Source organism: Oryctolagus cuniculus, chromosome 11 (assembly GCF_051225735.1).
Source record: "Oryctolagus cuniculus isolate XC-2025 breed Fujian yellow rabbit chromosome 11, ASM5122573v1, whole genome shotgun sequence".
Taxonomy (NCBI): domain Eukaryota; kingdom Metazoa; phylum Chordata; class Mammalia; order Lagomorpha; family Leporidae; genus Oryctolagus; species Oryctolagus cuniculus.
In genome coordinates this window covers 23,143,970-23,167,949 of record NC_142877.1, presented here as the reverse complement: position 1 = coordinate 23,167,949, position 23,980 = coordinate 23,143,970, and the positions used below count along the sequence as shown (strand labels likewise).

General features: G+C 50.9%; 1 protein-coding gene across 2 annotated transcripts in view; it reads right to left on the bottom strand.

Annotated features, from left to right (window-relative positions):
- TRPC4AP (transient receptor potential cation channel subfamily C member 4 associated protein) overlaps positions 1-23,980 on the bottom strand; it is a 73,809-nt gene that overhangs the window by 1,846 nt on the left and 47,983 nt on the right. Inside the window, exons 9-17 of one of the 2 annotated variants that reach the window (XM_002710789.6) lie at positions 14,813-14,979; positions 8,639-8,770; positions 6,276-6,334; positions 4,932-5,033; positions 3,486-3,569; positions 2,566-2,656; positions 1,488-1,628; positions 877-985; positions 19-131 (exon numbers count right to left, since the gene is read on the bottom strand). In XM_002710789.6, the coding sequence (XP_002710835.1) occupies positions 19-131; positions 877-985; positions 1,488-1,628; positions 2,566-2,656; positions 3,486-3,569; positions 4,932-5,033; positions 6,276-6,334; positions 8,639-8,770; positions 14,813-14,979 (998 nt within the window). The remainder of the gene's footprint in view (positions 1-18; positions 132-876; positions 986-1,487; positions 1,629-2,565; positions 2,657-3,485; positions 3,570-4,931; positions 5,034-6,275; positions 6,335-8,638; positions 8,771-14,812; positions 14,980-23,980) is intronic. The other variant, XM_002710788.6, reaches the window with a different exon arrangement.

The following is a 23,980-nucleotide window of genomic DNA, read 5'->3' as shown; positions in this document are numbered from 1 at the left end:
TCCGTTGGGGCCTCTTACCTGGGTCAGTGTCTGCACGTGGATGATGTTAATGAGGCGGAAGAGGAAGGACATCTGCGTGGGCACCTGGGATATGTAGGCCAGCAGGCGGCACTCGGACAAGACCTCGGCCACTGTGGAGGAAAGCAGAATGATGAGCAGGCTCAGGTCCAGGTGTTCTGCCAGCTGGGCGTGCACTCTCCTCCCAGCCCTGCCGGGGGCAGCCCTCCTGGTCCTATAGGCCCTCCTCTCTACACAACGAGACCAAATTAACGGCCCTAAATCAAGAAAAACAATGAACGCAAGCCTGATCCATCTTCCAGAGCTCCTAATGGAATGGCTCCCCCACCGCTGTCACAGTGCCAGCGTCCACTGTTGGGGTCACAGCGTGTACCCACATCTGACAACAGCTGACTGTGCCCCGGAATAAACCCTCTGGGGCAGAAAAAGGGGGTCAACACCTCAATTCCCAAATGACTTCTTGCCATCCATGACAGGGACTTAATGAGGGACCCATGTCAGTCTAACAGACCCTCGGGGGTGGGGGGGGAGGGGAGCATATGCGCACATACATATCATGTGTGCAAGCAACTCCAGGTGAGCTCAGTCACCCCCACCCCCCCGAGTCCGCCCAGGGGAACACTACAGACTGGGGACAGGACGGAGCACTCCAGCTTACACAGGCAATCCCAGCCTACAAGAGCAAAGTTACTGTTTTGGTTTGCTTTTTGCTGCAACAATGGGTTTTTTCCTTTCCAAAGTGTGTTGGAGAGCCCCCGACACCAGCCACGCGGTCATTCCCATCTCCTTGCTGCAGGCCATGTGCTGGCTCAAGCATGGTCACACTGGACCCAGCTGCCCAGCATCCTGGCCTTTTACCTTTCATATCCACCTGGTTTTCAAATCGGTCGAGCGACAGAGTGACGCAGCGCACCAGCATGTTGGAATCCACCAGGGAGCTGTTGATCTGCTTCAGGAACACCTGGAACTGCAGCACAGCCGGGGCTCATGGGGGCAGTGGGCTGCAGGCCGGGATGGCCGTGGCCCACGTGGGCAGTCCCTGCAAGGCCCCTGGCATCACAGACAGGGATCCGGAGACAGACGAGCTGAGTGACCATCCTTCCCACCCAGCTGCTGAGCGCTGCAGCTCAGCCCAGCCCTCTGTCTAGGCTTCTGCACAGAAGGCGCTGGGCCCTAAAGCGAGCTTTACCCCACTGCTCTGAGTCTGTCACACCAGGCTTGGTGCCTCCTGCCTGGGGCTCCCCCAGTGGCACCTACTGCAGTTTCACAGCCCCACCCTCAAGCGGCCAAGATTTTTGTTTACGTTCCCAGGGTCTAGCAAGGTACTCGGCAGAGTAGGAGCTAGGAATATTCACTGAAGACTGCCACAGAGTCCCCAGCACTTTCCAGTTTCCAGACTGGCAGACGAGGGCTCCAAGGTAACTTCTGGACAATGCAGCAACCCTCAGAGAGCCATAGCCTGACCTTACCTTTGCATCAGTGTTGATGTACTTATTGAATCTCTTGAATGCATCAACATTAAACTTCATCAGCTCCCCCAGGAGGTCGAAGTAGCTCTGGAGCACATCCCTTGATTTGCACTCGCTGTCCACAATGCAGTACAGAATATGCTGGGCACGACAAGGGGACAGGGTGACCAGGGTGGGACTTGGGTCGGCCCCAACTTGCCTCCTACAGGGACTGGCACAGAGATCACACCACACATCTGTTCTGAGCAAGCACCCGGTCCACGGAACCTCAGCCGCACGTAGATTCTTGGCCTAGGATGCTGGCGGCACCAAGCGCAGGTCAGGCTGACGCACCTGGCCAGGAGCGGTGGGCTGGGAGCGTGGCACACCTCCCTCTCGTGCTCAGGCTCAGCTGGGGCTGACCTGCTCTGTGCTCTGCAGATCTCACTTCTGGCATCAGCCACTGCCCTGGCACTGCGACCACCCAAGTAAAGGAAGGGCACCGGACACACTGTGACCCTGTGGTTGTGTGTTTATGAATGGAACCATTTAAAAACACCAAAAGCAATGAGTTTTTTATCAAGAGCTAAGCCAATTTTTACCTCCTTGATGACGTGTTCCATGATAGTTAAATGGTTTCCAACATTTAACATTTCATGTTCTTGAAGCTACACTGATTTGGATTATTTTCTTTCCCATATGGATTTTACATAAATTCATGAGCCAGTTTCTTGTCCATATCTTTCTAAAACTATAATCTGGCCGTTTTTCTATCTTCCCTTTTTGTAAATGTTTTTCTGAAGGACATGAGTCAATAAAGGAAAATTATTTTCAGTCAGATCAAAATATCCTCAGGGTCAAAAGGCCTTGCTGGGCAACTCCAGACCCTTGTCCTCCTGCATGGTCACCCGAGTCCCTCCATCACTCTTCCAGCACCCACGGGGAAGCCACAGTTGGAAGTCAGGGCAAACACTAGGGCAATCTGCATTAGCATTTACAGAGCAGAGCCCGAGTCTGCCCCCAGTGAGCCGTAAGGCTCAGGACAGCACAGCAGTGGGGCCGCGGGGAGAGGGGCCCGGCCGCTGCTTTCCAGCCGTACCTCCAGCAGGCCTCGCTTCAGCAGGAACATCTGGTCGGCGTAGGAGGTGGTCCCTCGCAGGAAACTCTCCACAGCACGGGCTTGCCAAAACCTGCAACCCAAACACAGCGCTGGCCTCGGAGCTAAGGCTGCCCTCTTCTGATTCATACTCAATGTCCCCAGGGCGGGGAGATGTCTGCCGTCTTAATCTACTCAGCATGAATAAATGAACAGCCCCCGGGCAGCAGGCCTCACCCCAGGTCTAGGGGACACAGCGGTGAGCAGCAGAACCCCCATCCCCCTGGAGCTGACAGAAGCACTGGGCTCTGGAAGGGGTCGCAGTGAGTCCCATGTGAGGACACGCTTTGCCCTTCCAGAACAGGAAGATGTGAACTGAGGGGAAAGAGTGGAGGAAGCTGATGGGCTGCCTAGTGAGGAGGTGGCTGATGCTGACCACGTGACCCAGAGGTCAGAGCTGGGATCCATGTCGGGGAGTGTGGGCATGGCAGGCCACGGCAACAAGGGCCCCATGGAACTCAGCCTACCGAGTGCTCACACTGGCCCTGCTGGGAACCCTCCTGTCCACAGCCTTAAGGCTCAGCACAGACCACTCTGGACTCTGAGGTGTCCCTGGCCAGCCCCCAGCAGGGGAAGGGGCTCTCCTCTGCTCCCCGAGCATCTGGCTCCACTTATGTCCACACCACATTCAGAGGTTTCTGCTCACACTCGTTCCCCATCCGCGCGGGGGACTCTGCCCAGCAGCCACACAGAGCAGGAGCCTGGTGAATGGGCAGGGTGGTGCCCACGTATCTGCTGCGTCGACTCGGGCCGGAGGGCAATCGACGCTGACCACCGAGCGGGGGTGGATGCTGGTGACTGACCATGTGAGACACGTGCTCCCCTCACCGCGGAAGGGTCAGGTACCCGTCCCTCAGACCCACCTGAAGGATGACTCAGCAGGCTCCTTCTTCATGACCTGCAGCAGTCGAGTTAATAAGCCCCTCTTGCCATCACACACCAAACTCCTAAGACAAACAAAGACGACGAGGGCATCGGTGGCAGACCTGAGGCTGCCAGGGGCCTTGGGGCTGCGTCACTCCGCTAGGTTAGCTAGGTGAAAACACACAGGGACGTCTTCCGAGTCTGGAGGATGCCCTCCTGCTCCCCGAGCCCAGAGCACCCAGGGCTCCTGCGGCCATACACTGCACAGCCACGTGCACTCCCGCTGCGTCTCAGGACAGCTTCTCCTTCCTAGACGTGGTACGCGGCCAGACACACATCCAGAGCCAGTCAGGGCCCAGAACCCCGCAGAGTGGGTCTACGCCAGTCTCCTGGGGAGGCTCACTTTGTGCCAACAGGGCGGGGCCCAGGGTACTCCTCGTTTCAGACTCAGTAGCAGCGGAGCCCTAGACAGGTACCAGTGCCTCCAGTCTCAGCTTCCAGACCAGTGAAGCCAAGACGGGAGATGAGGAAATGACTCAGGCCTCACCACGGGAACAGACGGCCATGCAGGTGAGGGTGTGCCCTTCGAATCCTCTTCAGAGAGATCAGCTCAGCTCTGAACCGCTGCACACACTGGGACAGCACTGTGCACAATTTCACCTGAACGAGAGCTCTGCTGCCTTTAAAAAGAAAAGGCTGGGGGCTGCCTGCAGGGCCAGCATCCCATATGGGCGCCGGTTTGAGTCCTGGCTGCCCCGCTTCCGATCCAGCTCTCTGCTATGGCCTGGGAAGGCAGTGGAGGATGGCCCAGGTTCTTGGGCCCCTCCACCCGCGTAGGAGAGGCTCCTGGCTTCTGGACTCGGATTGGCACAGCTCCAGCCACTGCAGCCAACTGGGGAGTGAACCAGTGGATGGAATACCTCACTCTCTCTCTGCCTCTCCTTCTCTCTCTGTGTAACTGACTTTCAAATAAATACATAAATCTTAAAAAAAAAAAAAAAAAAAAAAAGCGAAGGCTGGAGTATGCTGGCTCCTGCTGCTGGCACCTGTTCCCCTGCCTGAGCCCCAGGAGCCGTCGCCGGGCTGCCCCGCATCACCACACAGAGGCCCGTTGGCAGAGCCTGCTTGTTCGCCCTGTGGGGCTGAAGCTGCCACAGGGCAACAGAGGAGTACACAGCGGCACTGTCAGACACACGTGACGGGGGCAGGGACGGAGCACGCATGGCCTTCGGGAGGGGGGCCCCTCGGAGCCCCTGCTGTCATCTGTAAAATGGTGGTGGTAATGTCCCGCCTAGGGCCGCCGTGAGGCTGAGGAGAAAATGCAGGTGGCGGAGCACAGCGCCCGGCACAAGGGCCTCGGGCACTGCAGCTCCAAGTGAGTGCGAAAGGACAGTACGCTCTCCCACGTGTGTCCATCGGCAGGCCACAGCCGCCCCTCCCCTCACCTGTCCGTGTTGAGAACGGCCTCCACCTCGGGGATGTTGGCCTTGAGAGAGATGGCACTGAGTTCATTCAGCTCCTGGTTGTTAAGAAGCAGGTACTTGTTCCTGAACAAAATGGATTGGAAAGGGTCAAGGACAGGAGCTGGGGCTGCTGGTCGGCACTGGGCTGGTGCAGGGAGTCCCCGGCCATTTCTCATGGAGAGAAGTGACACTCCAGCGGCACTTCTCAGCCCCGCGACAGCACCCGCAGGAGCGTGCCCACAGGTCTTGGCTGACCAGAAGTGGGCAAGGAGACCCGCTCCAGCCGTCAGGACCCCTGGTCAATCTCTCACAGATCGGGCTGCTTCCCTCCTGATTCTGTCTCTATTCCAATGTCCTCTGATGAACGTCCCCCCCTTTCCCAGAACACGCCCTTCATGACGGCAGGAGTCGTGAGTTTTCATTCATCCCCACGCCCCCCAGTCTGGCACACAGAAGCACTCAGATCCCACAGTCCGATGAAAGCTGGGTACCACTTTCCTCAGGGAAAAACGCGCACTTTCATAATCTATTGACGCCACTTTCTAGAAGATTCATAGACTTTCTGGCACCTCTCTATGGCCTTCAGCCACACAGATGCTCACAAGAGTTTGGAGAGCTGCACAGGAGAAGCCCCTGAGTCCACACCTGTCCTCTGCACTGTCCAGTTAGCTCACCAACGTTCCCAAGGAATTCAACTCAACACTTAGAACTCAGACCTTCCACATGCCTTGGACTTCTGGCTTCCCTTGGGGGGAAAGTCATAAGCCAGGCAACTGTGGGTGCAGTTTCCTGTGCACCCACGAGCAGCTGGAGCTGAGCAGCATGGCCCGTCCTTCCAGCTCACCCCAGACCCATCACACCAACCCCAATGCCACGGTCAAGGATAAGCTGCTCCACACCCTCCCCTGCACTTTTTTTCTTACAGTGGAGAATCACCTTCCTGTACAGTCTCTATCGAAGTCTGAAGAAAAATGAGAGAACACACATCCTGTCGGCGGTCACTCAGCAGACAGGCATGTGGCCACTGTCCCAAGGGCATTCCCAGCTCAGGGACAGTCAGCTATGAGCGGTATCGATTCCAGGAGTCCCAGACCCCAGTGACCTCTGTGCTCATTTGTGAGGGTAGCAAGGGCAGGGAAGGACCAGACGGATCAGCAGCTCTTGCCGCATCGTCACTGCCAGGCAGCCATACGTGGTAACCTAAGCTGACAGTGCCTTCCACCAGCTCGCAGTTCTGCCTCCTGAGCTGAGCTCAGAGCTGAGAAAGGAGGGCAGGGTCTGCGGAAGCCCTCCCGGCCCATCGCCCGCAGGGTGCGTGGTACTTACTCGTGGTGGTCGCTGAAACTCTGGAGAAGCCGCAGAAACTGTATCTTCAAGGTGATGTCCTGTAACACATGTGTGTCCTCAGGGTCAGCAGTCACAGCATCCCAGAATGCAGCCAGGCAGAGCCCAGCTCAATGCCTGGCCCTGCCACTGTGCCTCTCTGGGCCTCTGTCCTGAGGCACAGTGGGGACTCTCTAGTTACAAAGTCAGCTGCTGGCTTCCACATTTGGCCAAGGGAAAATGGAGCTCACGTGGACCCTTCCTGCTAAACGTATCTCAGCTTACACGCTCAAAAAGTCAGCAAATCCTTTAAACACAAGGCTAAGCTCATAGAAAGGAAAAAGGAACCGAGCTCAGAGCGGTGAGCCCTGAAGCTCCTCATCACACCAGCTGGCCGTCCATGCCCTGCAAGGACCAGACGGTGCCTGGCTTGTGCCATCTGAGGAATGAGTGCACTAGGAGAAAGAAGGGTTAGAAAGACCTGAACTGTGGGTCAGGCACTTGCAAAGAAGCCCGGCTCTGCCCAGGTCAGAGGGAGCCTCCCAGGAGAAGCGCAAACCCCAGGCTCATTCAACCAGAGAGAAACCAGATGTGAAAACTGTATCCCCTGAAGTGCCCAGCAGACAAAAGCAAACGGTGCTGCAGAAACACTCCCAGGGCAGAGGCTGCGGGTACCCAGCGGGGAAGCAAGGCCTGCTGCAGGCAGCCCCTCCAAAGACGCTGCTGCACGTGAGGCGACATTCGCTCTGAGTCTGAAGACCCCATGCAAGCATTAGAGGTCTCTATGGGCAACTGAGAAAGGCCATAGAAATAAGAAAGAAGGCTACAAATGACTAAAGAGACAGCATGTCACAGGACTGAAGAGATTAATGTGATGAACAAAGACCAAGGGATTTCTGAAAAAGAGTCAGACTGAATGTCTAGAAATACAAAATACAGCCGGCGCCGCGGCTCACTAGGCTAATCCTCCGCCTTGCGGCGCCGGCACACCGGGTTCTAGTCCCGGTAGGGGCGCCGGATTCTGTCCCGGTTGCCCCTCTTCCAGGCCAGCTCTCTGCTGTGGCCAGGGAGTGCAGTGGAGGATGGCCCAGGTGCTTGGGCCCTGCACCCCATGGGAGACCAGGAAAAGCACCTGGCTCCTGGCTCCTGCCATCGGATCAGCGCGGTGCGCAGGCCGCAGCGCGCTGGCCGCGGCGGCCATTGGAGGGTGAACCAACGGCAAAGGAAGACCTTTCTCTCTGTCTCTCTCTCTCACTGTCCACTCTGCCTGTCAAAAAATAAAAAAAAATAAATAAAAAAAAAAAAAAAAAAAAAAGAAATACAAAATACATTCATTTAAAATTAAAAACTCGGGGCTGGTGCCATGGCGCACCTGTGGTGCCGGCATCCCATATGGGTGCCAGTTCTAATCCTGGTTGCTCCTCTTCCAGTCCAGCTCCCTGCTGTGGCCTGGGAAGGCAGTGGAGCATGGCCCAAGTGCTTGGGCCCTGCACCTGCATGGGAGACCAGCAGGAAGCACCTGGCTTCTGCCTTCGGATCAGCATAGCTCTGGCCACAGCGGCCATTTGGGGTGTGAACCAACGGAAGGAAGACCTTTTTCTCTGTCTCTCTCTCACTGTCTGTAACTCTGTCAAATAAAAAATCTTAAAAAAATTAAAAACTCAAATGGATGGACTGAAAGGCAACTCTAACAAGGCCAAAGAGAAAAAGGGTAACGTGCAAGACAGGGCAGGGAGCAAGGTCCCCAGAACACAACACCGAGACCAGGACCCCCGGCACTAGACCCTGATGGCTGTGCAGCCATGGCCCCAGGGTACTTGCCCTCTCACACTGCTAAGGAGCCGGCAGGCACAGAGCACTACCCTCCTGTCGCAGGAAAACAGAGCTCAGACATTCCGTGACTCATCCCAGCTCCTCAACAAGCTACATGGCACAGGGGGCCTTCCGATTCCCAGCTCAGTGCTCACTCTAGGGCGCTGTGAGAAGAGGCAGCAAATCCTTGGCTCTAGAACACCAAACCAACCTGATGTCTTTTTTTGATGCACACCATTGGTGGTTTGGGTACAAATCGTAAGACATCAAATATGGAGAATCTTGTTGCTGAAGCAGCGGCCCTGTCTGCAGGGAGGAAGACCCCCACCCTGCCCCGCACCAGGGGTACAAGCTGAAGCAGGCAGAAGGGCCCCAGGCAGGGGGGTTTCTGCTGGATGGAGAAGTGAGCCCAGGCAGCGCCAGTCACAGCACTGTGAATTATGCCGTGCAGTTTCCGCTCCACTCCTGAAGAATCACAGGCGGGGCGAGCAGCAGGTCTGGAAACAACTACTCCACACATGACGCCTCAGATGTCCCCAGGGGCCCCTGCTCACCGGACTGCAGTCACAGTTCTGGTTGTGACCGTGGAGGACAAGGGCAGATGCTGAATGCTTCCTCCAAATCAGCTTGTCAAACAAATTATTGAGTCCAGGGATCAGCTTGAACTCTGCAATCATTCTGTGAACCTGGACGGGGAGGAAGCAAAAGTGTTCAGACAGACGTGCTTCAAAGAAGTAGCAAAGCCTCGAGCTCAGCAGACAGTCGCCACCTTCAGAACAGAGAAGGTGACCGTCGCTGTGGGGTGCTGCTCCCACCTTTGCTCACGGGCACTCACAGCAGCCCCACAAGGTCCTATCTGCCAAGTCTGAGTTTTGGATTCAGATGGTCCTGGTGCTGCGCTTAGCTCCGCCATGTGCGGACTTTGTAACCTCAGCAAGCTCCTTACTCGTTTCCCGTCCTTGTCGCCAGAATGAAAATATGCCTCAGGCTTTACACTACCAAAATGTCAACTGGAGGCAAAACACAAGAACTAAAGACGGAGCTCTAAGGATCCTGGAAAAATCTATATGTGAAGACATAAAAAAACAAAAACGGAAAACAAACAAACGAAAAACCAGGTTTTGGGAAAATCTTTCCAAAGAATCATACAAAACCCAGATGCCAAAAAAGAGATTGTTGAATTCAACCAAACCTTCTAAAAATTTTGCATGGCAAAACTCAAAATCAGCGAAGTCAAAAATGAAATATGCAAATAGAGAAAATACATCGGCAATTTTCACGCAGGTAAAGAGTTAATTTCTTCTACAAAGGAGTCCAGTCGTAAACAAAAAGATCAATCCTACAGGGAAAAAAAGACAAAGAATATAGACAGGAGGGGCCAGCATCATGGTATAGTTGGTAAAGCTGCCACCTGCAGTGCCAGCATCCCATATGGGTGCCAGTTCGAATCCCCACTGCTCCACTTCCAACCCAGCTCCCTGATAATGCACCTGGGAAAGCAGTGGAAGATGGCCCAAGTGGTTGGGCCCCTGCATTCACATGGAAGACCTGGAAGAAACTCCTGGCTTGCAGCTTCAGTCTGGTTCAGCCCTAGCCATTGAGCCATTTGAGGAGTGAGCTAGCAGATGGAAGATGTCTAACTCTGCCTTTCAAATAAAATAAAAAATAAATTTCTCTCTCTCTTTCTCTTTCTCTCTCTCTATATATATACATATAGGGAGAGAGAGAGACAGAAATGGTATATATATATATATATATATATATATACATACACACACACATATGGGGGGGGTGAGAGAGAGGAGTCTTATCTGACGCTGGCACCATTTTGGTTCCTGGGCATCACACACACACTGCTGGTGGGAAGGCCTGCTGGTCCTAACTGCACAAGGACCATGGTTGGGCAGTATCTCTAAAAACTCCAAACCCACAGCTCCTGGGACTAACAATTCCACTTGAGGATTTATTCTCAGACACACCTATAGGAATTGCAAATGGCATATTTAAAACAATACTCATGGAACTATTATTTGTTTTTTGTTTTTTGTTTTTTTTGTTTTTTTTGTTTTTTTTTTTTTTTGACAGGCAGAGTGGACAGTGAGAGAGAGACAGAGAGAAAGGTCTTCCTTTGCCGTTGGTTCACCCTCCAATGGCCGCCGCTGCAGCCGGCGCACCGCGCTGATCCGATGGCAGGAGCCAGGATCCAGGTGCTTTTCCTGGTCTCCCATGGGGTGCAGGGCCCAAGCACCTGGGCCATCCTCCACTGCACTCCCTGGCCATAGCAGAGAGCTGGCCTGGAAGAGGGGCAACCGGGACAGAATCCGGCGCCCCAACCGGGACTAGAACCTGGTGTGCCGGCGCCGCAAGGTGGAGAATTAGCCTATTGAGCCACGGCGCCGGCTCATGGAACTATTATTTGTAAAACCAAAAAAAGACATGATCTGTACTTACATCAATGGGGGTTAGCCAAACTATGGTACATCCACTTAACGGGATACAAAATGCCAGTAAAAAAGAATCAAGGTTTTTTTCCCATGCAGTGAATCCAATTGCCAAGATACATTAAGAAATCAAGTGTGGACATGCTATATAATTGATTGTTAAAGAGAAAAAAACCTCTGGAAGGATAGCACTAAAAAGTGGTCAAACTGGCTGCCAAGGCTCTGAGGGAACATCAGGGAACAGGGCTTCGTTAATGCCTATCTTTTAAGACAGAAATAGGGGAAATCATTTACCTATGAAAATTTGGGTTTTTTCTTTTTTTCAGATTTATTTATTTATTCATTTATTTGAAAGACAGAGTTACAGAGAGATAGGTAGAGAGGAAGAGACAGACAGAGAGAGAGATCTTCCATCTGCTGGTTCACTCCCCAAGTGGCTGCTACGGCCAGAGTTGGGCATGCCTGAACCTGGAGGCCAGAAGCTTCTTCTAGGTCTCCCACGTGCATGCAGGGGCCCAAGTACTTGGGCCACCGTTCACTGCCTTCCCAGGCCATTAGCAGGGAGCTGGATCAGAAGTGCAGCCAGGACACGAACCAGCACCCATATGGGATGCCAGTGCTGCAGGCTGCTTTACCTGCTATGCATTTGTTTTCACATAAATGAAACAAAACTCTTCCTCCCCTTGCTAAGGGCTGCTGGAAGGAGAAAGGAAGTGGACAGAACCCCAAGCACAGCACTGTGCTCAATGACCGCAAATGGCACTAACTCAAGAGTTGGATCCTTAACTCTGCCACCTTCTTGGCCGTCAATGGCATGCGTTTGTGTGAGACAAACCGACAAGGGACCCCTGGCAGCTCCATTCCCGTGCACCTCTTCTTCGGACACAGAAGACACAGCCTCCAATCAGTGTTAGACACACAAGCCCAGAAATCTGTCAGACTGAGGGCCAAAGTGAAATGACGTCTGTTCCACTGGCCAGGCTGCTACTCAAACTCAGCCATGCTTTATCCCGTCCTTGGGGGCAGGGGGTAGGGGTGATACATACGTTGGTCACTATGTGCATTCCAAGTAACCTTAGCTCTGCCAAATCAGTTAGAAAAAGCTGACACTGGGGCCAGTATTGTGGCGCAGAAGGTTAAGCCACTGTCTGCAACACTGGCATCCCCTATCTGAGTGCCTGTTCGAGTCCCGGCTCCACTTAAGATCGGGCAACCTGCTGGTGTGCCTGGGAAGGCAGGGGAAGATGGCCCTAATACCTGGCCCCTCCACTCACGCGTGAGCCCCAGATGCAGTCTGGCTGGGCTCCTGGATTCAGCCTGGCCCACACCTGATCACTGTAGCCATCTGGGCCGAGAATCGACAGCCAGATTCTCTCTCTGTCTTTCCCTCTCTGTCACTCTTCCAAATAAATACATTTTAGAAGAAGGCAATGGTTGACACTACAGAGGCCTTCAAAGTTCATCCAATCCAACTATCTCATTGCGCAGACTAGAAAACCAGGCTTCAAGTCACTCAAAGTGAGCCAGAGCTTGGAAAAGAGGAGCTTTCCATGGCACACCTGCATCAGACCCAGGGTTTCCTGAAGCCCCGGCCAGTGCTAGGTTTGACGTTTCTACAATGCTACTCCCCTTTTCTCTTGAAAACACCAGCTTCTTCACTGAGGGCAGATTTTTTTTTTTTTTTTTTTTTTTGACAGGCAGAGTGGACAGTGAGAGAGAGAGACAGAGAGAGAAAGGTCTTCCTTTGCCGCTGGTTCACCCTCCAATGGCCGCCGCTGCAGCCGGCGCACCGCGCTGATCCTGGCAGGAGCCAGGAGCCAGGTGCTTTTCCTGGTCTCCCATGGGGTGCAGGGCCCAAGCACCTGGGCCATCCTCCACTGCACTCCCTGGCCATAGCAGAGAGCTGGCCTGGAAGAGGGGCAACCGGGACAGAATCCGGCGCCCCAACCGGGACTAGAACCCGGTGTGCCGGCGCCGCAAGGTGGAGGATTAGCCTATTGAGCCACGGCGCCGGCTTGAGGGCAGATTTTACAAGTCAGATGCATTTCTCCTACTCTCAGGTCCAGTCCTTCACCTGCCCAGCAGGCAGGTGGGCAGGATGAAGTACCCAGCTCCCTAATGAGGCAGCTGGGCCAGAGGACAGGCTTTGAGGCCAGATTGTGACCCTAAGCTACATCCTTCTCTGAGCCTGCGCCCCCTGATGGAGAAGAGAGGATAATGGAGCGTGGATAAGGTTCAGTGAAGTCACATGAAAGCAGCCCAGGTCTTGGAAAACGAGAGTGACTGCTACACAGCTTATTCTCATTATCACTGGAGGGATGAAACACACAGCATCTGGGAGTATCTCTAGTCTTGCACTTTTAACTGGGCCAAGACTGGTCAGAGAACTTGGCCCACACGGATATCCACAGAAGGCCACTTCAAGGAGGATGCCTTCTGAGAGGCCTTGCCAAGCAAGCCCTTGCCCTCATCACCCAGTCTAAGCAGGAGCTGTGAGTCCACGTCGCCGCAGTGCCTGGCACGCAGGAGGAACTCAGCCAATGCTGAACGTGCAAAGGACAATGTACTGTGCACATAGTGCTTCTCAGGGGGCCAGAGTCCAACCGTGACAGGGCCTTCCCGAGGAAGCGGGGCCAGAAGCACATCGTGTAATGAAGACCCCAATAAGCACAGCACCTCGCTTCAGGGGGACTGAGGAGGCAGGATGGCTCTGGTGAGGGACAGAGAGAGAAGGCAGGGCAGTGGAGTTTAAACCCTGGCTCTACCAAAGAGCATGGCCACTAAACACTGAGTGCAGGTGGAGTGCGTCGCTGCCTGCTGGCTAACCTACTGGAGAGCTCAGCATGAAAGTGCCTCAAGAGAGTAAAAGCAACAGTGCACCGACACACTGCATGCTGAAGGCAGGCAGGCCTGTGGCTGTCTATGGGATCTCATCCCATATCCTGGTTTTAAAAACCCACCGCATGCTGAGGATGGCTCCCTAACTCCAGCTCCAGGCAATCCAATTGTCAAAGACGCCTCAAACCTCCCTTATTTAATCTGAACTCCTCTTCCTCCCTAAGCCGGCCCCTCCATCCCTCACCCACTGTTAGTCTTGACCATCTCAACAAACACCAAATGTATCCTTCTACTTGCTTAGACCACAGACTTTGGGAGTCTTCCTTAACTACTCCTCTCTCGTATGCCCACATCCAAACCATCAGAAAAATCCTATCTGTTCCACCTTCAAAATACATCCAGAATGCAACCACCTCCTCCCACCAGTCCTACAACCAAAGTGCTGTCCCAGCTACCACCATCTTGACTATGAGAGCCCTAATGGGTCTCTCCACTCCCATGTTTGCTGTCCCTAGTCTTTCACACAGTAGCCCAACAGAGGACTTCTCACTTCAGAGTAAAAATCAAATTCAAGTGGCTTCTGCCAGCCCGACAGGGTTTGGGCTCTTGCTGCCCCTTCAGCCCTCCTGGTTGCTGCTCAGGCCAGTCCGTCCAGCCGGCTACCTGTTTCACCAAACCACTCGGTACCCCCCTCTACTGGGCAGGCTCACTCATTTTCTTAGGGACAATGCCATGGCAAATGTGATCTTCTCAGTGAGTCTTCTCCCTGGCTACCCTGTTGCAAAGTGTTCCACACTTCTAAAACAGGGATAACTGCATCTGTCATCCAGAGTTGTTACAGTCCACTGTGGGACTTAGGCAGGGAAGGGCTCCTCTGGAAAGCCCTCCTCTCCTTGCCTGGTTTCTTCCTAGCAAACAACAGTCAGCACAGAAGGGTTACCTTGCAGGGTTCTGGGTGTGTGTGTGTGTGTGTGCTGTGCACCGTCAGCACCTGCTTTCTCCTACTGTAGGTTACAGGTCCTTGCTCCTCCCTCCTGGATCTGCTCCAATACTCAGCAAACCCCGGCTCATCTGGAGCCTCCCTCAACTTGCCCAGTTTTTGTAAACAGACATAGCTTTGGGCTCTGCCCACATCAGACTGCATCTGCAGGACCAGTCTGTCTAGTCACCAGTCCTTGATTCTCCCCTCTACCGAGGTAAGCTGCCCACCCCTGTCCCATGCTGCAATGCTACCTAGAAATGCTGCCCCTGGCAAGGTTCAGTGCAAAGAACCTGGGCTCTGGAACCAGGCAGGTTTCCTGCCATGTGGAACAGAGAGAAGGCAAAGAAGCCCTGTGCTTTGCTGAGCTGGAGAGACAGAGGGTCTGACAGAGTCCTTGGCAGGCCACGAGCACCCAGGCAGCATCTGCTCATGGCTTCCCTGTTCTGAGATGGCAGAGAGGGGCCCACCTGGTTTCGCTGACGCCCCATCAGTAGCACGCAGAGGACATAGAGCACTTCCAGTTTGTACATGATCTCATGCATAATCTTCATTGACTGGGGCAGCTGGGTCCTAGTTGAAGTGTGAGGCAGGCCATTGTCCTCAGAAGCCCCTGGAGGAGGGAACACAGTGGAGGCTGACACAGCCACCGGGAGACAGGGTTGAGTCACGGCTGGTGAGAAACGTTTCTGCCCCTCAAACCTGCCCTGCACAGACTTGAGGTCACAGAACCATCAGACTGGACTCCAAGCCCACGACAGAGCTTTCAAAAGCCACCAAACTCCCTCCAAACCCCCAACATCCAAGCATGTTTAGAAACTCAGAAAAATGGACACCATAGATCTATTTTATCTCATCACCTTTGACAAAGTAAAAATATTCTGACACAGACAACGTGGTCCCGTGCTCCATCCCTTTCCCCCTTACTCCTCTTTCCGCTGGCTAACCAGACAATCCAGAATGTGGCCAAATGCCCGTGAGAGTAAACTATGTATCTCTTCCTTCAGGTCATGAAGGATTCTGAACACTGACTGGGGCCTCCACGAGCGCACACCACTGAAGGCTGAAGACCCAGCCTTTTCAAGATTTTTTTTTCTCTGTGTTTCAAAGAACCATCTAGCTTTCTAAGATTCCACTTTCTAAAGCAGACTAAGGATCAAACTCCCATCAATGATGCAAATGAACATACTATCTATGCGAATTCGCACATTTCCATGTTATCTCATCTCACTATTACCAATGACAGCAGATAAGAAACCAGAGGCTTTATGGAACCATCTCATTTACTCTATTACTCAGTTGAAAAAGACTTCTGCAGGTCATCCAGGCCTCAGTGGAGGGCACTTAAAGGAAGGGAGGGGACCAGGGGATCAGAGAGGGCTCTGGAGTTAGAACTGCGGGTAGGTGACTCTGCGCCAGTCGCCTCCTCCCCAGGCCGGAGGCGGCTTTATGCTATGGCGAGGGTTACCATAAAGACTGAATAGGGGCCGGTGCCGCAGCTCACTAGGCTAATCCTCCACCTTGCGGCGCTGGCACACCGGGTTCTGGTCCTGGTCGGGGCGCCGGATTCTGTCCCGGTTGCCCCTCTTCCAGGCCAGCTCTCTGCTGTGGCCAGGGAGTGCAGTGGAGGATGGTCCAAGTGCTTGGGCCCTGCACCCCATGGGAGACCAGGATAAGTACCTGGCTCCTGCCATCGAATCAGCGTGGTGCGCTGACCGCAGCGCGCCGGCCGCGGCGGCCATTGGAGGGTGAACCAACGGCAAAGGAAGACCTTTGTCTCTGTCTCTCTCTCACTGTCCACTCTGCCTGTCAAAAAAAAAAAAAAAAAAAAGACTGACTAGGAACACAAGAAAAGCCTAGCCCCTGATTCTCGAGAAGCTCCTGTCATGGCTGGGTCCCTGTAATTTTAAGAAAGCACTGCTCAGAGGACTTCTACAGGGTAGGTGACCTCGGAGAGTTCTTCCCCTTCAGTTTCCGCATCTTTAGGGCAAAAGGATGGTGAATATCAGCTAAGGTCCTTTCAAACTCCTACTGGAACTGGTGCTCTAGAGGCCTCTGCCAGGGGCTCAACAGTGTGGTGTGAGCAGTGGTCACCAGATACATTCAAACAAAGTCCCCTTGGAAGACATGGTGACTTCTGTAGGGTATACTGGATTTCTCTGAGTGTTGCATCACTAGTATAAAATCACAGCCTTGGAAGAAGACACATTGTTGAATGAAGCACAACAGACGAGGCGGCACGGCTGTGGCAGGAACACTGCGGAGGCCAGGCTGCTGGGCTGGAAGCCCCTCCTCCAGCTGCACTGTCTGTGCCTCAGTAAAACAGCAGCTGCGGGGCTGCTGCTGCAGCTTAGCCAGGACGGTCACTGCCTGTGGCGCCCGCATCCCATACGGGCACTTGTTTGTGTCCCAGCTACTCTACTTTTGATCCAGCTCCCGGCAAATGGCCTGGGAAAACCAGCAGAGGGTGACCCAAGTGTCTGGGCCCCTGCCACCCACGAGGGAGACCTGGAAGAAAAGACTTTGGCCTGGCTCAGCCCTAGCTATTGCAGCCACCTGGGAGCGAATCAGAGGATGGAAGATCTGTCTCTCCCTCTCTCTCTGTAACTTTCAAATAAAATAAATAAATATTTAAAAAAAGAAAACAGCCATTTTGACAACAGGGTCTACCTCTTAATACTACGAAGATTAAATGGTGGTGGTATTTACAAGACTGTCAGGCATACCTAACTATGTGAAATAGAAGTAAAAAATGAACTCTTTTTTGAGTTTTTCTGGTGATGCTTGATTGCTACTTGCTTTCTGGTCAATCTGCAAGCCCTTAATGTCAACTGAAGTGGCAGTGGTCAAAGACTTAGAAAGATTTTACTGCAGAAAATTCTATCTATTCACATATATTTTCTTATACCTTGGGGGCAAAAACTGTTAATTACTCCATTTCCATGCTGGGACTCCTTGGCCCAGCTCCCAGAGCTGCTGATATTGGTTGGGAAAGAAAGAGATTCATAGTGCAGATTTACCACACACGTGACTGGCTGACCCGGAAGGCCTAGGCATCCTCATCTCCTAGTTCCCGGGGCCCTGTGTGGCACACAGGCCCACCTCAGTGACAAACGTGGGTGGAGACACACAGGCAGCTGGGACTCCTCCTCAAGTGCCCAGATTGCACAGACCTGACAAACTCCCTGAAATAAATATTTTCAAGAAACACAGTCTTGAATGAAAAGGTCAGAGCTTAGGAATAAAATCATACTCAAGGATGAAGAGGGGAAAACTAGCTCAAGAGGCCTGCCTTCCCTACAAATCTCTTTGCACCACAAAAGTGATGAAAGCAGTCACCACTCTCAGTGTGTCCACACTTCACTGCACTCCCTAGGGCATTCTCATTTTAAAAATAGCTTTGAGCTACAATTCATGTATCATATGATCTACCCATTTAACCACAATTCAATGGGCTCTGGCATATTCAAAGTTGTACAGCCACCACCACAATCAATTTTAGAACATTTTAATCAGCTACAGAAGAAATCTTGCACACATTTACCAGTTACTCCTTGTTTCCCATCAAACCTCTCACTTCTAGGCAACCACTAAACACATGATCTTCTGTGACCAGCTTCTTTCACTTCGCACCATGCTATCAGGTTTATCTATGCTGTAGCATGTATTTAATTGTTTTAGATCGCTGAGTAATATTTTACTGTATACCACACTCTGTTGACCCATTCCCCATTCATCAGCTAAGACATCTGGGTTGTTTCCATAGCTCGGCTATTATGAATACGCTACAATGAACAGCCGTGAGTAAGTTTTGTCAAATATGTCTTCACTTCTCATAGATATGTATCTGGGCCATGGAGGTGTGTGTTTAATCTTCTGAGGAACTGTCAGACTGTTTTGTAACATGGCCACATCTTTTTACAAGCCCACCAACAGTGAACGAGGATGACTTCCCCCACTTCCTTGCTAACATTTGTCACTACCTGTCTTTCGTGGTAAACATCCCAAGAGGGCATGAAATAGCATTTCACTGTGGGCTTCATTTGTATTTCCCTGATGGCTAATGAGACTGAACATATTTTCAGTGTGCTTACTGGCCACTGCCATTATCTTGGAGAAATTTCTATTCAGATCCTCTGTCCATATTTTGAAATGAGTTGTCTTTTTTATTACTGACCTATGGAGTTCTTCATACATTGTGTATACCCATATCAGACATGTTTTGCAAATATTTTCTCCCATTCTGTGGGGTTTTTCTCTTTTGAGTGCGTTCTTTGAAGCACAGAGGTTTCAATTTCTATGAAGTTCAACTTAACTATTAGCTTGGTTGCTTCTGCTATGGATGTCATTTATGAAATCACAGCCAAATCCAAGCTCATGAATATTTATCTTGTGTCTTCCCCGGAGGATTTTAGAGGTCTAGCTCTACAGTCTTTGATCCTTTTGACTTCAATTTTGCACACGAAGATCCAACTTCATTTTCTGCATATGGATATCCAACGGCCCTAGGACTGTTTGTGAAAAGACTAATTTTCCTGTGTTGAATGGTCTTGGGGTGCTTGATGAAAATCAACTGACCATGTGTGTAAAGGCTTCTTTCTGAATTCTCATATTCCAGGGATCTATATGTCTATTTTTATGTCAGGAGCTAATTATCTTCATTACTGTAGCTTTGTGATAAGTTTTCCAATCGGAAGTGTACATTTTGTTATAAGGTATTCTTTTTCAAGATTGTTCTGGCTGTTATGGATTCTTTTTTTTTTTTTTTTTTTTTTTTTTGACAGGCAGAGTGGACAGTGAGAGAGAGAGAGACAGAGAGAAAGGTCTTCCTTTTTGCCGTTGGTTCACCTTCCAACGGCCGCCATGACTGGCGCGCTGCGGCCGGTGCACCGCGCTGATCCGAAGGCAAGAGCCAGGTGCTTCTCCTGGTCTCCCATGGGTAGCAGGGCCCAAGCACTTGGGCCATCCTCCACTGCCTTCCCGGGCCACAGCAGAGAGCTAGCCTGGAAGAGGGGCAACCGGGAAAGAATCCGGCGCCCCGACCAGGACTAGAACCCGGTGTGCCGGCGCCGCTAGGTGGAGGATTAGCTTAGTGAGCCGCGGCGCCGGCCTGTTATGGATTCTTTGCATTTATTTCTCCATAAGAATTTTAGGATCAGTGATTCCATTTCCACAAAGAAACTTGCTGGGATTTTGGATAGGGACTATGATGAATCTGTAGATTGATCTGTAGGTCAAAGTGTTGGAATACTGCTGTCTTAACAACACTGTCTTATAAATCAAGTTCTTGGAAATATCTTTACATTTATCTAGGTCTAGAGTTTCTGTCAATGATGTGCTGTAATTTTCAGAGTGTAAATTATGTACTTTCTTATTATTCTTAAGCATTTTTTATTTTTACTTCTTTTATAAATGAAACTTACTTTAATTTCATTTTTGGTTTGTTACTTCCTATATATTTAAATAGTCTTTATTTCTGAACACTCATCTGTGTCCTGAAACTTTGTTGAACTCTTTTATTCATTCACTGGTTATTTTTCATGAATTCTTTAGTTTTTTTCTACATGCAAGATCATGCAATCTGTGAATACAGCTGAAGCCAGGAGCCTGGAACTCCATCCTGGTCTCTCACACGGGTGGCAGGGACCTAGGCAGCTGGGCCATCTTCTCCTTTCCCAGGTTTATTAGCAAGGAGCTGGATCAACAGTGGAGCAGCCATGACTAGAAGCAGCACTCACATGGGATGCTGGTGTTGTCAGCAGCAGCTTAATCCACTCCACCAACTACCAGCTGTGTAAGCATTTTGTAAGTTGCTGTATTTATTTGTGCTAGTATTTTTTGCTTCTACAGTCCAGAGATACTGGCCTATATTTTTCTTTTTTGTTTTTATTAGAAAGGCCAGGAGATATAAAAAGGTCCTCCATTCACTGATTCACTTCTCAAATGCCTACAAGAGCCAAGGCTGGGCCAGGCTGAAGCTGGAAGCTAGGAACTGAATCCAAGTCTCCCACATGGGTGGCAGGGACTCAATTACTCCAGCCATCACTGCTGCTTTCCAGGGTGTATACCAGCCCGAAGCGGGAGTTACAAACACAGCTGGGACTTGTATCTAGGCATTCTGATTATGGGATGTGGGTATTCAAAATGGTATCTTAACTCCTGTGCCAAACGCTCACCTCTATAATTTTCTTTTCTAATATAACATTTTAATTCCTCTAATGATTTCCTCACTATGTTTTTTAATTTAAACATTATTTATTTGGGAGATAGAGAAGAAAAAGTGAGAGCAGATCCCATCTGCTGGTTCACTTCCCAACTGCTCACCATGGTAGGAACTGGACCAAACCAAAGCCAGGAGCTGAGCCCTCAATCCAGGTTTCCCACATGGGTGGCAAAGACCCTACCACTTAAGCCATTACTTGCTGCATCCCAGGGAAAGCTGGAATCAGAAACTGGTAGCAAATCCAGGTATTCTAAAATGGGACAGGGGCATCTTAGTCCCACTGCCGCTGCCTCTTCCTCCATTTTTTTTTTTTTTTTAAAGATTTATTTACTGAAAGGCAGAATAAGGGGAGTAGGGTGAGTAAATGAGTGAGTGAGTGGGAGACACACTTATCTTTCATCTGCTGGTTCACTCACAATGGCCACAACAGCCGGGTCTGGGCCAGGCCAAAGCCAGGAGCTCAGAACTTATCAGGATATCCCACATGGATGGCAGGGACCCAAGGACTTGGGCCATCTTCTGCAGCTTTCCCAGGCACATTATCAGGGAGCTACATTGGAAGCACAGCAGTCAGGACTTGAATTGTCACTGCAATTTGGGATGCTAACATAGCAAGTGGTGGCTTAACCAGCTGCACCACAACACTTGCCCCAGCCCCAGTGCCTTCTCACCTCCATTATTCCTGATAAGTCAGCTGTTAATCTTACTGGGATACCTTTGGGCATGAGGAACCAACTGTCTTTTGCTGCTTTCAAAGTTTACTTTGTCTTTTAATAGTTTTATTATGTTGTGTCTGAGTGTGGATCTCTTTGAGTTAATCATAGTTGGCGTTCTTTGAGCTTCTTGGATGTGTACGTTGACATTTTGTATTAAATTTGCAATGTTTTCAGCCATTATATCTCCCATATCCTTTTTTTTTGATAGGCAGAGTGGACAGTGAGAGAGACAGGGAGAAAGGTCTTCCTTTGCCGTTGGTTCACCCTCCAATGGCCGCCGCGCTGTGGCCGGCGCACTGCGCTGATCCAATGGCAGGAGCCAGGTGCTTATCCTGGTCTCCCATGGGGTGCAGGGCCCAAGCACTTGGGCCATCCTCCACTGTACTCCCTGGCCACAGCAGAGAGCTGGCCTGGAAGAGGGGCAACTGGGACAGAATCCGGCACCCTGACCGGGACTAGAACCCGGTGTGCCGGCGCCGCAAGGCGGAGGATTAGCCTAGTGAGCCACGGCGCTGGCCTCCCATATCCTTCTGATAGTATTCTGAGGCTCTCTGCTTTTCTTACTTCCCGCCATTCTTCAGGATGCTAATCTCTATCAATCTATCTTTAAGTCTGCTGTCTCCTTCTTGTGCCAGTTCCATTCTTAGTTATTATACCTTTAGAACTTCGATTTGGCTCTTTTTTATGTTTCCTGTCTTTTTATTATTATTACTTTATTATTATTTCCTTTTGATGGGCTGTTTTACCTCATAGCTCTCTCTAAGTTCTTTAAACAGTTTCTTTTAGTTCTTTTGATCATGTATTTAAACATGCCTGTTTTGGGCACCAGAGTTGTGGTAAAGCAGGTAAAGCCACCACCTGAATTCGTATGGATGCTGATTTGTGTACTGGCTGCTCCAATTCCAATCCAGCTCCCTGCTAATGTGCCTGGGAAAGCAGCGGAAGATGGTCCAAGTGTTTGGACCCCTGCCACCCATGTAGGAGACCTAGATGAAGCTCCTGGCTTCAGCCTGGCATAGCGCTGGCCATTGAGGACACGTTGGGAGTGAATCAGCAGATGTAAGCTCACCCTCTGTAATTCTTTCAAATAAATAAACAAATCCTTAAATAAAATGGCTATTTTGAAGTCATTATTAAACCTGCATAACGGGGCCAGCACCGTGGCTCACTCCGCCTGCGGTGCCGGCATCCCATATGGGCACCGGGTTCTAGTCCCGGTTGCTCCTTTTCCAGTCCAACTCTCTGCTGTGGCCCAGGAGGGCAGTGAAGGATGGCCCAAGTGCTTGGGCCCCTGCACCCGCATGGGAGACCAGGAAGAAGCTCCTGACTTTGGATCAGCGCAGCGCCGGCCATAGCGGCCATTTGAGGAGTGAACCAATGGAAGGAAGACCTTTCTCTCTGTCTCTCACTCACTGTCTATAACTCTGTCAAATAAATTAAATAAATAAATAAACACCTGCATATATGGGTCCTTTCAGGGGGCAATTTCTGTGGCCTTTTTCTTGTGTAAAAGTCAAAACTTCCTGTTTCTTTACATGTCTCAATTTTTGTTAAAAACTTGACATTTTAGGTAATATACTGTAGCAACTCTGTGCATCAATTCCTCTTCCCACTTCAGGGCTTGCTGTTTGCTTATCTGTTGAATGACTTGCCTAGACTTCATAAAATTTATTTTTCCAAAGGATTGGTTTCGCCTTTAATGTGGAACCTGAGAGAGCATGGCCTTGGGTGTGAGAGGATGAGGTTTACCAAGGCTCTCTTTGGTGCCTCCCCTGCTCCCAGTTATGCTTTCTGCTTTATCTGGTATCACACCCAGGGAGCCACTAACTGGTGGCTGAATGCTCTACTGTTTCTGACAAGGTCCTGAGGCATAAATTGCTCCAGAGTCTGATTCAATTAAAATTGGGCAAAAATGGTTTTTGACACTGAGATCTGTTCTGATTTTAGGAGAGCTTTTAGCTATTTCATTGGTTCTCTAGTAAACTAGTTGGCCTATGGTTTATCTTGTTCTTGATTAGTAAGAGTTCCTGGCCTTATTTGCTTGCCACCAAAATCTGCATTGTTTTAAGAATGTCCTTATGCTTAAACTTCCTCATATTCTGTTCTTACCAACTGCCTCTCCTTTTGGGCAAAATCTTTGAGCCACTGTGCCACGCAGGGTAGGAGCCTCTCATCTCAGCTTGCCTCTCCTGGTGTGGAGTCTCCAAAGGCAAGGGAGCTGGGGGTAGGGAAACGGGAGCCATAGTAACCTCAGTCTGCAATGTCTGGGGGTAAAGCTTCCGTACCATTAGTGTGGTGTGGACCTGGATGGAGAAGCGAGCCCCTCACCTCCCAGCCATTCTCACCAAAAACTTAGCCTCTTCAACTTGGAGTTGTAGGGAATAAAAAAAGTTGGTGGCCTGTCCCTTGGAGTAACACAACATATTCCTTCTTTGGGAGATGAAGAAGTCCTGGGTTTGTACAATTTGACCCCATTCTGCTGGCCAGTCAAATGTTTCAGAGATGGGCACCTGACCCAAGATGGGCGGAGTCCTTCATCAGAAAGCTGCCCCTGAGACTAGAGTCTATCCATGTACTGACTAGTCAGCCTACTGTCTCATGCTAAGAGGCACCAGGCACTGGAAAAAGGCTAAAAGAATGTATGGAAAAAGATTCCAAGAAAAAACTTCCTAGGAATGCTCTGCTTACTGGTTCCAGTC